Source organism: Centruroides sculpturatus, unplaced genomic scaffold (assembly GCF_000671375.1).
Source record: "Centruroides sculpturatus isolate CEXI.00-Female unplaced genomic scaffold, Cexi_2.0 scaffold3, whole genome shotgun sequence".
NCBI lineage: Eukaryota > Metazoa > Arthropoda > Arachnida > Scorpiones > Buthidae > Centruroides > Centruroides sculpturatus.
In genome coordinates this window covers 894,430-907,187 of record NW_019384366.1, presented here as the reverse complement: position 1 = coordinate 907,187, position 12,758 = coordinate 894,430, and the positions used below count along the sequence as shown (strand labels likewise).

The 12,758-nt window shown below is 24.9% G+C and overlaps 1 protein-coding gene across 1 annotated transcript; it reads left to right on the top strand.

Moving 5' to 3' along the window:
• Nucleotides 1-1,999: 1,999 nt before the first annotated feature.
• LOC111642549 lies at nucleotides 2,000-11,848 on the top strand. Its single transcript, XM_023388909.1, has 3 exons — nucleotides 2,000-2,175; nucleotides 4,207-4,446; nucleotides 11,697-11,848. The coding sequence occupies exons 1-3, from the start codon at nucleotides 2,121-2,123 to the stop codon at nucleotides 11,846-11,848; spliced, it is 447 nt and encodes a 148-aa protein (XP_023244677.1). The 5' UTR covers nucleotides 2,000-2,120.
• Nucleotides 11,849-12,758: the final 910 nt, after the last annotated feature.

Sequence of the window (12,758 nt, the reverse complement as noted above, 5' to 3'; positions counted from 1 at the left end):
TCACTCTCTAGAAATACATCAGACACTTTGAAAGTATTACGACAATTATTTTCGTTTCAAACACACACAAAATTGTTTAAATTTAATAATTTTTAAATGTTCATTAAGCTTAAGAAATTAAAGTACTGTATAACTAATTAATAATTTATTCAAAAATAAGATTTATTCCTTATATTAAAATTAAAATTAACTTTAATACAAGTAAATTCACATAAAAACATAATGTTATAGTTAAAGTTAAGAGAATAAATTTTATTTTCATATTATTATTGTAAATTTACATAATGCGTTTTTTTAAAAGTATAATCATTCCGAGAGCTACAGTACATTAAAGAGTAAACAAATTAGATTTTCCTTTATTTATATAAAGTCAACATAGCTTAGTATCTACGAATTCACCTGCAAATCATTTAATAACGTAGACAACGCCCTACTCTGTTAATATTAAAAAACTTTCATAACTAGACGTTGTTTGTGAAACTGATTTTACTTATTCTCTAGTGGTCTGTAAGAAATATAATTTAAAATTATACGGGCGAAATATCAAAATATCATTTATTTTACAAATTATAACTTTAAAAAATATATATTTTTTTAATTTTATGTAATTTAAACTAACGATTTAAAATAATAATTTGCATTAATTTAATATAGTAAAAAGAATCTAAAATACCGATTAAATTCGACTAAAAATAGCAAATGTTCTTAAATTGTGTAATATTTGTATATAGGAAATGATTTCTATAAAAATAGCTTTATTTAACTTTGTAAATATTAAACAATATTTGAAAAAAATATAATTATGTAAATTATATTAATAATTTAATAAATTTTTTAGTTATAAGAAAACATCATTGCTATATTTACATTACAAAAGAGTGTGAAAACATCATGCTACCAGAAGTTAGGAGGTAGTCCAGAAAAAGAGAAGTTCAAAATTTACGATCAGGAAAACTCGATGCACAGATGGTTGGAGTTATTCTGATGCTGTAAAGCTATGGAGTACAACATAAAATCCATTTACAGTATATAGCCTTTCGAAAGAATAGTAGCTTAAAGGAAATGAAGGAAAGTGTTCTCAAAGAGTAAGGAGTTCTGAGGATGAAGTAAACTTGTCCATAATTGCTCACTACGATATCTTTACTTTCAGACTTTTCCTTTTAAGAAACGAATAATTCACCTCGGCAGTAAGAAAAAAAAAGACCTTATCCAATCCAATGTATTTCCATTAAGGAATGAAACATATAGATTTTACTTAATAAAATTTCATTTTAAGATTATAATTGATCATAAAGTATACGCCTCTATCTTAAATTTCAGATATTATATTAATTAATGTTTTAAAATATGACTTAACAATGCTATAAAAATTATTAATCTCATAAATACGCTAATGACTAATTATTTAAATTATAACTTAAATCGGATCGTCTTCTTAATAAATGATATTGCTTATATTACGCCCATGTCATTATCATATTACTAAATATATATGTTTGTCGAAACTATTATTTTAATTAAACGTAACGTTTACGACGGACATAAATACTACGACTCACCTGAAATTGTAGTAATAAGTGAATAGAAACGAAATTAATGAAGCAAAAATGAGACAAAGTTATTATTACAAAAATCAAATCAGACTTATGTACGGCTGACATTAGCAGAATCGAAAAGTGACAGCTTTTACTCCAACTTATCTATTTAAGATATCAGAGAGATTGAGCACACCTTTTCTACCATCCAATTTCATTGAACCTTAACTGATCATTAGTGAGGGAAATTGGTCCCCTAGTTGTCTTGTCAACCCCGCTGCACAGATGTACCTGACAAATGGTTCATTAAGTCCATTGCTAACTCTTGATTAGTTCAGCTGGGAACAACATTGAAAGTAAGGCGACAGCATAGGCGAATTGTGTATGTCTGCTCACAGCGCAGGCGCTCAGGTTAAGGAATACAGTGTTGGCTGACCACACTGCCAGTCAGTAGTATGAGTGAACGTCGATAGAGGACCGTTGCTACAACTTCTCATTCGGTTCTCTTCATCCCGTGTTTCTCTTACTATCAAACATTGTGTCTTTACAGATAACTTATCTCCGAACTATAGTGTGCCTGGACAAATGTGGTACAAATTGTGTTTAGTAGCGTTAATACTTATTTTCTATAGAGTGTGTGGTAAGTTCGATTTATTTCATTTAATAAAATTATTTTATTGAAAAATTTTAAGCGTGCGCGTTATATATCGTTACGAGACATTACGATAATTTTTTTTTCTTTGTTTCTTCAAGTAAATTTAGAAGCGCAGTTTTTAATTCATATATTTTAGAAAAAAATAATAATATAAAACAAATTTAGGAGCTTTTAAAACTTTATAAATTTATTTAATTCGTTATATTTTATTAGAATTTAAGGTGTATTTAGGATTTTTATAAGAGACATATTTTTAAAAGTTGAAAAAATGCGGCGAAAATAAATAAATAAAATTTATTATTTTTTTCCAGTATACAAAAGTTTAAATTTCCAAATTGCTATCTTGAAAAAGAACAATTTTGATGCAATATTTTACAATTAGATTATTTACCATAGCATCATTCATTTAAGTTTAGGTAAGGTTTCTAAGTATAAAGCTTATACAAACATATAAGGTCATTCTTTTTCTTTATTGCAATTTCCAGCAGCTATTACTCCGAAATGGTTTCTCAGAGAAAGTTACCTCTAATGCATCCCCAGTGTGTTTCCAAAGAATTTACACATGACAGGATTCTGCTTCATATAGGGAACTCTTGTCACAAACAGGTGGCTAGAGAGAAGTGTCACAGACTACTGCTTCAACGGCGTACACGGAATAATTTTCCTAGCTAGGTGCACCGGCATAGCAAACTTACCAGCTAGTAAATAGCTATGCACTATTTCCGTGTTTGAATCACCTTACATATTTCAATAGCGAATTTCTTTTAGTAGGTGTTGATAGCCCTTTCGTGTCCTTCTTGCAACATTTCTTAATATACTTTGTATCATCTCCTGTTATTTAAATAAGACCATAAATCAACTAGAAATGTTTGTAGCCATGTCTTTTTTTTTATTAATGGTTGACGCATACTTTGCCTCTTACATCGACCATGATTTAAACCAAAACGTTCTCTTACGGAATTTAAAGAGTTTAATAACAGAGTTATGAAAGGCTAAACTTTGTCACTTGTAGCTTTAGGCATTTAAAAATAAACGTTTAAAATTAAATTTCAAACCTTTTTAATTTATTGCAATTTAAAATAGAATTTAAACAGTTTAAGAGAACTCGCTGAATAAATTTCACTCGCATTATTTTCTTTTATTGATACAATTGAAAAGAATTTCAATGCAATATTATTCTATAATTTTTTCTCCAACTCAAAATTTTTATATGAATAAAATATTAATTCGTTTTCGTTTAAATTTGACTGTTTTATATATAAAATTATTATTTAAATTTTATATATTTATATTCAAGAATATAAATTGGCAATTAAAATTATAACTGCTTATGTTTTAAATTATATTTAAAAGCTAATTTACCTAAACATAATACGAATTGAAGATATAAAGAGAATTAATATATTTATTAAATATGATTTTTAACTTTCATTAAAGACGAATCGGAATAAATAAAATAAATCAATTGATGAGAAGGAAGAAAGTATTGTTTTTTTAATTCATATTTTTCTGTTATTTTTAAATTTTACATTTAAAGTTTTTTATAACTAATTTTAGTTTTTATCGTAGAAATTTTTGCATTTTCAAATTACATCTTTCTTAATTTTTAAAAATTTGACGGAGCTTCTGTGCAGTTTTCAAGAGCGGTTGTGGAAGAAATTCATACTTCAATTTTAAATGAAGTAATCAAGTGTAATCAAGAATGTAAATAAGAGAACAAAATATTGATCCTCTTGTATTATCCAATAATTATCGGTTATACAAAATTTCAGAAAAATAAGAAAAAAATTTTCAAGAAGGGGAGAAAAAAAATAAAACTAAGAACAAAACCGTCGATGAGGTGTGGCTTTATTCATTGACTGGTTAGAAATCGATACTTTGATGTCTTCTAACTTAAATTACCAAATAATGTATTTATAACTTAATAGGAAAGATTAAAAGTGAAGAAAACATCGATAAGAAAGAGAGAATTTAATTTATTTTTTTTCATTATAAAAAATTTCTTTCTTACAACAGGAGGAAGAAGGATGACAAACACAAATAGAAAGGGACCACAGTTCATACACGAGCCACCGAAACAAGTAGAATTTTTAAATACCACAGGTACAGTGATACCCTGTTCGGTTTATGGGAATCCCACTCCAATTGTAAAATGGGTTACCGAAGACGGAGCTTCTGTAACAGATGTCCGTGGACTAAGGCATATCCGTTTAGATGGTACTTTAGTCTTCCACCCTTTTCGTGCCGNGCTGAACAGTAAAAAATTCTCATTAAAAATAGGTGAAATGTTGTTATCGTTCTTATTGTAACAGTGCACAGTAGCTCGACAATTCTTATCTAGTGACAGCTATGAAGAATGAAGTCAGTGCTTCAGGCATGGATGAATATTACATTACCGGTCAACCCCTAAGGTATGCACGAAGCATTTGTTGGAAGGGTGATTAGTGTTATCAATAAGTTAATGTAAGTGCGATTCTGAGATTGTTAACGTGCGGAATCTAGGTTGATCGAGTTTGAAAAGGCATTTGCAATAATAAAATTACTCATTTTGTTGCCAAACGAGATGAAAAATATTACCGTTCAAAATGTTGTTCTCTTATTAAAATATTATCATCTCATCAATTGCAGTAGATCAGATAATTCTACTAAGTTATTAGTTATTACAATTTGTACGTTATATCTTTGATCTATAACGCTGCTGCGCTTGTTGATAATAATGGCTACATTAATAGATTTGTTATTACAAGAGACGAGTAAACAAATTTATTAAATTTATAATTTATAAATTACTAATTTATCCCAAGAAAATTATGTAGTACTTTTGAGTTTGCAAATTATATGAGTCGTAAATATTGAGGATAAAATTGCCATAATGTAAAAAATTTAATGACCAAAGATTTTTTAATCTAAATTACTTTTAATCTTGAAGAAATTAAAACTTAAATTTATATTTTCTCTAAAAATTATTTTTTTTTAACTAATGTAAAGAATTCAGTGAATAAATCAAGTCAACAAAATAGGAGCGTCTAATTGCGGTTGTTCCTTTGAGAGATTCCTTACTTTTTTACTGTAGAAGGCTTAAATCTACTTTTATAACCTTCGTGTCAGATAAAATCTATTGAAGATAATTTTCCTCTTTATCTAAGTCACGTAGAGTCCTTTATCCAGATTATAGAATATTTTTCACATTAAACAGTGCCGGACTTAAAAAGTATTAGACTACTAAACTAATTTTCAACTAAATTTTTTCTTGGATAATATTTTTCTTAAATTCTCACTTTATAAAAGAAGAAAAACGGATAGATCTATTATAAAAATTTTTAAATTTATTTTCTTCTACTTCTTTTCCACGGACTAATCTTAACTTAAATTTAAAAAAAAAAAAGTCAAAGTCCTTAGAGATTTCAAATTACTTATAGTTTTACAAGCTATCTTCGCTTTTAAGTTCAATATCGATGTAACATCTCAGTTGCAGGTACAGTATCCTCAATTGGATAATGCTTTGTAACTTTCATTCTTTAAAGATCAGAAGCCCTTAACTTCTAGCAATCGGCATCGTTTGTACTTTCGAATCTATCTTTCTAGGTTTTATTTTACCACATATTGAAGCTTAATTCGAAATTCCGTAATATTAGTTTGGAATTTTTTATAGTAAAGCATTACTCAAAACTACTATGTAACTTTTCAAGTTATTCACTCGACTGTAAGACAATTTATATTCATAGAATAAAAATAACCAAGTTTAAACTTTTTTTTTTGTTAATAATATCTAGTCAATTGATAATACTTAAGAGAAAATTAATCTAATTACACTGATGCAATTTTAGTACAAATATCATTTTATTAGAAATGAAATAAATCAGAGAAAATTGCTATGTTTTGTTTGTTATTAAATTGAATAAGAGCTTATTTTTCTTCCATTAACTGTTGAAATCTTATAAAGAAGTTTTATCAAATAATAAGTTTAACAACATATATAGAACCTAGTTTTATAACTATGTTCCTCGGTACATAATCGAATGCTTTTATATATATTAACAATAAATACTTTTAAAAACTCATTAAATGTAACGTAAATAAGATTTTTTGCGCTTATCTATAATTAAACATCACTTTAACGCACATAAAAAACATTAAAGTTTTTTTTAATAAAACCAAATATAGGGAAAAAATACTTCATTTTTTTGTTAGAATGATATTTAATGGATATTTTTTCTTTTTATCTCGTTTTAATATTTNTTGAAAGTGATTTCGACTTTAATATAATTTTAAAACCATGTTTATTACATATATTTTATTTTTATTTTGTGTAATGAGTTATCCATAAATCACTTTGTGTTCACTATATTGTATGCTTTAACTATTTATATGGACTTTCTGCTTACTCTACTCATACCCTTCAAGATTGATTCAACGATTTCCCATATTCTCTTAGAAATGTTTCTATTGATATTCCATCTGGATTTTCTGTCAGTTTACAAAGGAGAACATTGTTCATCATTGTAAGATCATATGTTCAAATCATAAAAGAAATACATTTTTGCAGATATTTCATTTTTATTTTATGAGTAAACTTCAGAATACTTCAATCGAATCTTACTTTCTAGTTCCTATACATATCTTAAAAGTAATAGTAAACTTTCTTCTATAATTTTGAAACTTACTATTGATGGTAAAAAAGAAAAAATTATATACTTTCAATTATTTAAAATTGATAAATGCAAAAGAAAACCGCAAACCGATATTTAAAATGATAAGGTAAAATCTATGAATATTTNTCTTGATGCTCTCCTTTATTTTAAGGATGAAATTTCTTTTTAAAATGATTTTTAAATTCGTTTTTTTAAGGATAATTTTTTTGTATAAAAGAAAAAGCCATGAATTAGAAACCAATTGAACTTTTTCGAAAATTTCTTTGATGCTAAGTGGAAAAAGCTAAAGACTCTTCTCTCCACTTCTAAGACTCTTGAAGTTTTCTTTTTCATCTTTCGAAATTCGGTACTGTATTTTTATTATTGAGAATTTGATCACGACATTAAATATTCAAGAAGTTAGTTATATGAAAAAATATACCGTTTCAAAAAGTTATTAATCTTTAAAATAAACATCAAATGCATTAATATTTTTAAAATTATTTTTTGATTTTATTTATCAGTTTGTTTGTTTATACAGTATATTGAATAAGTTATATTTGCTATACTTCCCGATGAACAAACATATTCATATTTGTAATTACAAGACTATTTTTAATTAAAATTCTTAAATATATATTGGACAATTATTTATTTTATTCATACGGTTAATTATGTTTTGTTGAAATTCATCTTTACGGAGCTTTGAAACAATCTTATTTATTGTTTTAATTATTTAATTTATAAATAAACATTAGCTGTTATTATTATTTTAATTTTATAGTAAACAATGAATAAAATAATGTACAATTTACAAATATTAAGTGAATAAAACTATTAATTCTTATTTTATTTAAATTACATTATTATATTTCAGATTTGAATTGATATAGGCCCATAAACAATTTATGAATATAAAAATAAATAAACAAATATTCATACTATCGATATTTATAATAAATAATTATATTTATAATGAAAAATGTTTTATTTTCTTATTTTTAGCTTTGTTAATGCGGTTATAAAAATGTTTTTGCTGTTTCACTTATGTGAAAGATATTGAATACAAATTTTATATTTAATAAACATATAAACAAAAATGACTTTTGTGATGTTCTAGCTTGCAGAGGAAGTATCTAGCACTAAGATAAGCCTATTACGTGTTAACGGATAGCATAATGTAACAACATTCTCTGCCCCGAAGTGTCGTTTCCCACTCATTATCTTCACAAGTTTCTGAAAGGCAACCCAAGGAGATAACGATGCTAAGAGATATTTTCTTCATATAATTTTATATTTCGATAATTGCTTCATAAGTACAAACTTTTCTCGCCGCATGCCTTTTTCTGCATTTATATCTTCGCATTTGATGGTTTGAAAAATTTACATTCTCTTCTCGTATTTACTTTTTTAATAAATATGTTAAGTTATACTAATGCTAACTCAATTTATATGGTTATTTTTTTATATATATAGGTATCACTACAGCTTTGGTTTTAAAATATAAAATGATGGGCAATTTATCCATTAAACTAAGAAATTTTTGCGTTTTTGGATAGAAAAAAACAAGAGGATAAAGCGGAATACAAAATTTATCATATCTTTTTTAATGAATTAGTATTGGTCTTTTGTGTAGAATACATTAAAGGGATTTATTTTCTTAAAATAAAAAACTCCTTCAATTTAGATTCTCTAAGGTTGCATATAGTAGTTAAATTTTTTTCTTGACTAAGCATCTGAGCTTTTCTGAATACTCTCGATTGGAGAATTCTTATTCAACAGCAATTTATCTCTCTTACCGAAATCTCTAGAGACCTTTTTCCCCCTGTCAACATAAGGCTTATCATCCCATACGTTTGTTTAACCTCTATTCTTAATTTCATTTGTAAAATTGAATAAAGTCGTCCGCATTTTCCATTTTCTGTATACAATAATTTTTTGATAAAATATATCAGATTATTTCAGTTTAAAGGTCTATTTTATATATTGTGATATATTATAAGTTAGCATGTGTTTTCTTTCCCTCCATTTCTTAAAAAAATTTCAAACGTCGTTCTTTTCTTTAAAAATAAAATTATATATTGTTTTTGTTTTTAAATATTTAAATAAATAAAATTTTCTGATTTAATTTATCTTTAATTATTTAATTATTATGTATAAAAATATAGTTGGAAACAGTAAACAAAACTGACGTTTCCTTTCATTCAAATAAAATTTTTAATAATGATTGAAATATATAAATTTTTCCTTCAATATAACCTTGAAATTCTACAAAAATATTAAAAAAATAAATGACTTATAAACTTCAACTCTTCTAAAAAAAACTTTTATTATTATTATTTTTGTTAAAGTTCTTTCCATATTTCTGCTGACATTTCAAAATGTCGATGTTACATGATTTCTAATATTTTCAGAACTAACAAATCGACCAACTTCGATATTTCAACGCGAAAAATATTTTGTATTAAAATAGAAAATCTCTGATAAAATAAATATGATAAATTTATATAAAATTGTACACTTAAAATAAAAATAAAAAATATATATGTGCGCGTGTGTGTTGGGTGAGATGACATCCGTGGCATTAGTTTATTTACATTGTTTAAGAAATAATTTCATTTCTTGTATACGCAAATAAAAAAAGAGCAAATATCGAAATGTTTAAACAGAAACATTACTTTAGTTTGGGAAAATCTTATAAAAAAAATATTTTCTTGAAGTGACAAATAGCTTTCATCGTTTCAAACCCCACATGTTCTATTATAAAACAAAATGGATAGGCTTTCCCCACTTCAAGATACATGGTTGTATGGTTTTAAACAGACACGTTACGTTTTTTGGATACTATTAGAATAACAAATATATCTTAGAATAGTTATCATATCAGATAGTAAAATCATCGTAGCAGTAAACATCATCAATGGTTTAAATAATACTACTTCAATTACATAGATATGTAATCGTTAAACAATCTACATCTCTGTACGTAAAAATACAAAAAGAAATCTTTTATTATTATAATTTTTATAATAGTAAAGAAAATTATATAAATATTTGATAAAACTACAATTAAATTTTTAAAACATCTATTTTTCTTTCATCAAAGTTACTCGGAACAAGAATTCTGAAAGAGAATCAACTAAAATGCAATCGATCTTAAAACCTCGTTACTTATGGATTCCGTTTTGAATTTCCGAAGAAATTTTGCATAGTCTTCTTTTACAATATCATTCTGCATATAAAAATGACAAATTTTAATGCATAAGGATGAAGGAGAACGTATTCGATCGCGATCCCTCGACATTCGAATTAATATAGTAATAAGACAATGATGTTTAAATTGGAGGATTTAAATGTAAAAGCCAAGTACATGCCAATATTGGATGAATAAAAATTTACCTGAAAGGAATTTGATTATTTTCCTGTTGCTATCTAATGGCTTGGAAAACATCTCAATTTATCTTTAGAACTTCTAAACATTTTTGACGATGTTTTCGTTCGAAACAATTTATCAAGTTTTCTAATGTGTAACGGATCAAATGCGTTAAGTATAATTAATTTCTTCCTTTTTTTTATTTTCTTTAAAACAAAGAATCGATGTTTTTGAAAAATTGAAAATTATTCTTCGAATATTTTTAATGAAAGGCTTAGTAGAAAAGAACACTCGTTGCAATAAATTAAATTTTTAGTTTATTACATATAAAATCTTATATTTTCTTTTCTTAAATTTCTCAAAAATAGAAAAAGACATCAAAAAAATTTGCATAATTTTATTTTATATTTCTCAAATAAAAATATTAGAGTAACTTTAAAAACATTTTAAATTATTAATGAAAAATCGACCTTTTAAACTTTTATTCTGATAAAATTTAAGGAATTAAAAAGTAATAATTGGATATATTTCTGTACAAAATTGAGATTACCCAGAAATTTTATACGACAAATCAGAAAATATTTTTTATTTATTTATTTTTTTTCTCCTTGTGTTACCTTATATTCTTTCAGGAGACGTTTTTCTTCGACGATGCAGTTTATCAGATCTAAATCTCCATTTTTGGATGATAAATTTAAAAATTTCATATTCGTAATATCTTATAATTTTTTTTCTATCGATAAGAATTTCTGCACGCGAAATTTCATATTCTCCTTTGTTATAAATAGCTAAGCATTTATTTTCTTTAACAACTTATACTTTTTTAATTTCTACTTGAAGATGCCAATTTAAACTTTATACATTTTTTTTTCTTAACTAAATTCGTTAACTTTTTAGTTACTTTAAAAATTCAATAATTCATTAAATAATAAAAAAAATTAATCATGAAAGAATATATTAAATGAATAAACTCAATATTTATCGAATTTATTGAGATTTTTCTGTAATTATTTGATGTTCATTAAGTTTATTGAGTTGTTAAACTCCAAAATCAAAATGAATTTTTGTGTAATGATTTTTAGTAAACATTATAAAAATTCGATTTAAAAATAAAATAGAGCAATTAATTAATATTTTTAAAAATTTATAAATTAAATCGATACAATTAAAAATTAATAAACAGAATGGGTTTTAACATTTATTTTAATTTCTATCATTATCTTTCGAATTGATGAAATCGAAAAGTGGATGAACTTATTAAGGATTTCATTAAAAATTTTTTGGATTCATAAGCTACTTTAAAATATATAAAAATAATACATATATATGTATTTTATACTTTAACTTTGAAGATATTTCGAAACTTTATTTTAGTAAGGGGGAGGAAGATGATATGGTAAAGTAAATACAACCCTGTATGATGGTTAGTATAGTATTCAGTAAACGAGACCCCTATCATCTATCTATTGGCCGTAAATCACAAATAAATTTGTCCACTTTAGTGGCTAGTAAGAAAGGCATAACAGAATTCGAAGTCACATCTGTACGTTGGGTAGCATCTGAGGCCTTTGGCGATGTGCCAACAACTGAAATGTCCTCGTACATCCAACCAAAAGCTGTAACAGTATATTTGTCACATATAATGCTCAGATAACAACTTCCTGTACCAGCTGTTTACAAGTTACAAATCATTATAATTAAAACAGATCGTAAAGATTAATGAATTGTTAAGGATATCCGTTTAACTCTAACTAGTCTTTTAAATTGTTTACTTGTAACTGTGGGATATCGTAGATAAAATTAATTATATTAATACGTTCAACAATTAAAACGTGGTAACATATAAGTATTATTTTTAGAAAGATGCTTAGTTACATTTGTGAAAACACGAATTTTATATTTAAAGAATAAATAATTATAATATATCTTGATATATTAATTAATATTAAATGAAATTTGTTTTAATTTTTAAAATTTTAATATTTAAAAATAAAGTTATAAAATTATATATATATATTAATTAAGTGTATGTAATATATTTTTATATTTTTTAAATAAATAAATATATTTAAAATTTATTAAAAATAAAGAAATTAATTTAAAATTTCGTATAAGAAATATTTTTGATTGATTTGTTTAGTTACTTCTTAATTTTTACGATAAAAAATGCAAATATTTTGATTAATAATATTTAAAAACAGTAAAATGGAATTTAAAAAAGTGCTAAAACTCCCTTCTAGCAAATGAATAGATTTTTAAATTATTAAATAATTATCAAGCATAATAATTAAATTAGTTTTAAAATATTTTCAAAATAAAAAATTGAAAACATGTTCAAGACTTAATTAAAATTGGAATTTATTGTTATTAATCTCTACTATATGGAATTAAAACTATTTAATATTTAACTGTTTAATAGTTACAAAGAAATGCCTCAAATGAAAGGAAACGTTTCTGTAATTGTAAATTAAGAATTAATAAAAACGATAATTTATTTTTAAGAAATTTTAATTTATATTTTTTATAATTTTTCATATTTATGATTTTTTATATCTTTAAAATAA